Genomic DNA, 5,000 nt, shown 5'->3' with positions numbered 1-5,000 from the left:
GTGCGTGTGTGTGCATGTGTGTATGTGCCTGTGTGTGTGTGTGTGTGTGTGTGTGTGTGTGTGTGTGTGTGTGTGTGCGTGCATGCGTGCGGCCGTGCGCGTGTGTGTGTGTGCGGACGTACGTGCGTGCAGACGTGTGTGTGTGTGTGTGCATGCGCGTACGTGCGTGCGTGTGTGTGTAAACTGTGTTTAGGGTGAAACCGTCCGTCTGGGCGATCTTCCAAGGAGCTCAAAACCACAAATAAAGGTGGCAGCTCTCCAAACGTCTTTAATAAACGAGAGCACACGATCTGACCGCAGTCATACCATGATTTGATTGGATGTCACATCAGGTTAACAACACCCAGGATAAACCCTCCTCAGAGCATCGTGCACCACGGCACACCTGGCCAGCTTTCATTATGCTTGTAAATGATTACAGTCTAATATAGTCAATGCACTGTAAGTTCATTCATTTATACAGTATACTTATTTATTTATAAGTATTATATTATTTATACTTATTATTCGTTTGTCCCTCCCTCCCTTCACTCTCGATCCCTTCTATCCTTCTATTCTTAGCATTTGAGCAGAGGAGCAGAACAGACTTAATCAGCAGTTCAGAGTCTCTATATGAGACTTCTTCACCTCTGAGAAATACACACAGGATTAAAACGCCTGCGTCACCTGCAGCAGCATCATATCACTCTTACCTTGAGCTCAGTAGTCTATTTTATCCACATTGATTTTGTGCCATTTGCTCGTAGTCCTTATCCTTTGCTATTGCTAACGGCAGTATTGGATTAGCGCCGCGCTAACACATGGTAATGTGGCCTTGATGTCTGTTTGAATGCCTCTCTGCCCAGATGAATGGAGGCATGTTCCTGATTGTAGCCAAGATGTCCTGCAGCCCGTCTCAGAAGGAGAGCAAGAAGCTTCCCGTCATGTGAGTACTGTCATCCAATCAAATGCGCTTCCAGTGTTAGAGAATCGATTAAACATGGGTTTGATATGGAGAACTATGTGCTGTTATAACAAAGAAAAGACATTATCCCTCTCCATATGAAACAGGTTGTTTCTTATTCATTTGATCTTAATGAGATTGAAAATGACATGCATCTTGTTTTGTATTGCCCACGTGACCACGACTTAACCCATTGATACCTGATGCAGCATTTGTGTGTACATCCCTCATTTGTGTGCGTATCCCTTTAAGACCGCGAACCGCGTTAACGCGGTTCGCGGTCTTAAAGGGATACACATCAGGCATCAGGTATCAATGGGTTAAGAATGAGACTGTTTCATAAAGTGGAGGGCAAAATGCACGAGACAGATTTGGCTGTTTGAGCACAAAAGCCTTTTAATTGGTGACTACCGTAAATTCCGGACTATAAGCCACACCGGTGTATAAGCCGCACCTGCAAAGTTGACTATTTTTTTCTTATATAAGCCGCACCGGACTATAAGCCGCGGGTGTTTTAATGGTTTTTTTTTTATTTTATTTTTTTTATTTTTTTTTATTGTGTTTTAATGTTTAATTACCATATGTAAGGGTTCATGCACAGAGGGGATTGTCGGGAAAGAGATGGCTGTTTGAGGAAGCTCCCATTTATTAACATTTCAACAAAACAACATAACACAACACCACCTGTGTTGTTTTTTACAGTGCACACAGTGTCATACAGTGTCATACAGTGTGGTGAAAAGAGGGCAAGAGAGGAAATTAAAACGTATTATAGTTATATAGGATTTATAGTTAGAAAGAGTGCTAAAAAAGAGAGAGTTTTTTTTTTTTTTTTTTTTTTTTTTTGAAAAAATTCATAGATAAGCCGCACCGTTATATAAGCCGCAGGGGCCAAAAAAGGCCAAAAAACGGGAAAAAAGGTGCGGCTTATAGTCCGGAATTTACGGTACTTAGAAAAAGGAAGACAAGATGAAATAATGATGTTCTTTTCTTTGTTTCTTGTCTGTGGGTATTTTGTTCTTGTCATATTAGAGGTATCGTAGTACCGGAATGTACTTAATGTGCTTACTGTAATGCATTGAGTATTACTGACAGATGTGATATCCTGTATAGCAAAGGGTGTCTTGTCATCGTGGGATGGGTCACCTAAGTAAAAACAAATCCATTCATTCATTCGTATCTATGATGGTTAAAGTTACTTTTATCGAATATAAAAGCTGATTTTGCTGGCTATTTTTGCAGTATATTATGAAGAAGAAGTCACCCTGGATTTAGATTGATATTGTTAACCAACAAGCCTGCAGTGTTTTATCCACACTACTTGTTATTGGAGGCACTTCCAATATGGCTGCCAGAAGGTGTGTTACTGTACATCACCTGAAACCCCTCTATAGGTATGATATTGCTTTTGTGTAGAGTCTTGGTGAATCTTGAATTTGTCTCTTCTCTCTCTCTCCCCCTCTGTCTCTCTTCTCTCTCTCTCTCTCTCTCTCTCTCTCTCTCTCTCTCTCTCCCTCTGTATGTCTCTCTCTCTCTCTCTCTCTCTCTCTCTCTCTCTCTCTCTCTCTCTCTCTCCAGTGCTACTATCCGCAGTGCCTTCCTGCTGTTGCTGGTAGCCACGGCCACCTGGCTGTGTGGTCTGATGGCTGTGAACAACAGCATCCTCGCTTTCCACTACATCTTCAGCGTCCTCTGCCTCGTGCAGGTACACGCACACACACTACATCTTCAACATCCTCTGCCTCGTGCAGGTACGCGCACACACACTACATCTTCAACATCCTCTGCCTCGTGCAGGTACGCACACACACTACATCTTCAACATCCTCTGCCTCGTGCAGGTACACGCACACACACTACATCTTCAACATCCTCTGCCTCGTGCAGGTACACGCACACACACTACATCTTCAACATCCTCTGCCTCGTGCAGGTACGCACACACACTACATCTTCAACATCCTCTGCCTCGTGCAGGTACACGCACACACACTACATCTTCAACATCCTCTGCCTCGTGCAGGTACGCGCACACACACTACATCTTCAACATCCTCTGCCTCGTGCAGGTACGCACACACACTACATCTTCAACATCCTCTGCCTCGTGCAGGTACACGCACACACACTACATCTTCAACATCCTCTGCCTCGTGCAGGTACGCACACACACTACATCTTCAACATCCTCTGCCTCGTGCAGGTACGAGCACACACACTACATCTTCAATGTCCTCTGCCTCGTGCAGGTACGAGCACACACACTACATCTTCAACGTCCTCTGCCTCGTGCAGGTACACGCACACACTACATCTTCAACGTCCTCTGCCTCGTGCAGGTACGAGCACACACACTACATCTTCAACGTCCTCTGCCTCGTGCAGGTACGAGCACACACACTACATCTTCAACATCCTCTGCCTCGTGCAGGTACACGCACACACATTACATCTTCAACGTCCTCTGCCTCGTGCAGGTACGAGCACACACACTACATCTTCAACGTCCTCTGCCTCGTGCAGGTACGAGCACACACATTACATCTTCAACGTCCTCTGCCTCGTGCAGGTACGAGCACACACACTACATCTTCAACGTCCTCTGCCTCGTGCAGGTACGAGCACACACATTACATCTTCAACATCCTCTGCCTCGTGCAGGTACGAGCACACACACTACATCTTCAACATCCTCTGCCTCGTGCAGGTACGCGCAAAGGCTTTCAATTAGCTGTTTGCTGTGTGTAGTTTCATCTCTCTATCTAACTCTCTCTCTCTGTGTCTTGCTCTATGTCTCTCTCTCTCTCTCTCTCTCTCTCTGTGTCTCTCTCTCTTCTCTCGCAGGGTCTGTCAGTGTTTCTGGTGTTCACCGTGCTGAACCTGGAGGTGCAGGAGGTGTGGAGAGTTGTCTGTCTGGGTAAGAAGAGTCCTGGAGAAGAGCCGCCCAGACCGCCAACCAACACTGTGAGTCTAAAAGACACACAGACACATGTTGATATAGAAAGTGATGTTTAGTGCAGCAGTAGATTCCCTGCCTACTAACACGAGGGTCGCGGGTTCGAGCCCCCGTGTTACAGTACCTCTGGCTTGGTTGGGCTTCCATACAGGCCCAATTGGCCATGTCTGCGGGTGGGAAGCTGGATTAAGGGTATGTGTCCTGGTCGCTGCACTAGCGCCTCCTCTGGTTGGTCGGGGTCAGATTTCACAGCACATCAGCGTCGTGCCTTGCAACTCCCTCTCTTCTCCTCTCCTCCCTCTCTCCTCCTCTCCTCTCCTCCCTCTCTCCTATCCTCCCACTCTCCTCTCCTCCCTCTCTCCTCCCTCTCCTGTCCTCCCTCTCCTCCCTCTCTCCTCTCCTCCCTCTCTCCTCCCTCCCTCCCTCTCTCCTCCTCTCCTCCCTCTCTACTCCCTCCCTCTCTCCTCCCTCTCCTCCCTCTCTACTCCCTCCCTCTCTCCTCCCTCCCTCCCTCTCTCCTCCTCTCCTCCCTCTCTACTCCCTCCCTCTCTCCTCCTCTCCTCCCTCTCTCCTCCCTCCCTCTCTCCTCCTCTCCTCTCTATTTCCTCCTTCCCTCCCTCACTCTTTCCTCCTCTCTTCTCCTCCTTCGCTCTCTCCTCCCTCCCTCCCTCCCTCTCCCTTTCCTCCCTCTCTACTCCCTCCCTCTTTTCTCCTCTCCTTCTCTCCTCCCTCTCTCCTCCTCTCCTCTCCTCCCTCTCTACTCCCTCCATTTTTTCTCCTCTCCTCCCTCTCTCCTGTCCTCCCTCTCTACTCCCTCCCTCTCTACTCCCTCCCTCTCTCCTCATCTCTTCCCTCTCTCCTCCTCTCCTCCCTCTCTCCTCCTCTCCTCCCTCTCTCCTCCTCTCCTTTCCTTCCTCTCTCTCCTCTCCTCCTCTCCTCTCCTCCCTCTCTCTGCCCTGCGGCTGCGGCGCTGCTGACCCAGATAAAACAATACACGGCCCAGTGGAACACCAGTCAGCTCTGCAGCCCGCTTCCTACAAATGCACTGTGCCTATGCAGTGTGTGTGTGTGTGTGTTCACACCATAACCCTATCTTGCATT

General features: G+C 48.1%; 1 protein-coding gene across 1 annotated transcript in view; it reads left to right on the top strand.

Moving 5' to 3' along the window:
• LOC310771616 (cadherin EGF LAG seven-pass G-type receptor 3-like) overlaps nt 1–5,000 on the top strand; it is a gene marked incomplete at both ends in the record, with an annotated part of 30,120 nt that overhangs the window by 24,099 nt on the left and 1,021 nt on the right. The window contains 3 exons of the mRNA XM_083664191.1: nt 846–925; nt 2,522–2,648; nt 3,788–3,907. Of these exons, the coding sequence (XP_083520317.1) occupies nt 846–925; nt 2,522–2,648; nt 3,788–3,907 (327 nt within the window). The remainder of the gene's footprint in view (nt 1–845; nt 926–2,521; nt 2,649–3,787; nt 3,908–5,000) is intronic.

Source organism: Poromitra crassiceps (genome assembly GCF_964638095.1).
Source record: "Poromitra crassiceps genome assembly, contig: HAP1_SCAFFOLD_883, whole genome shotgun sequence".
In the NCBI taxonomy this organism is placed as follows: domain Eukaryota; kingdom Metazoa; phylum Chordata; class Actinopteri; order Beryciformes; family Melamphaidae; genus Poromitra; species Poromitra crassiceps.
Note: the sequence above shows the minus strand (reverse complement) of the source record. Positions and strands in the feature narration are given on the sequence as shown.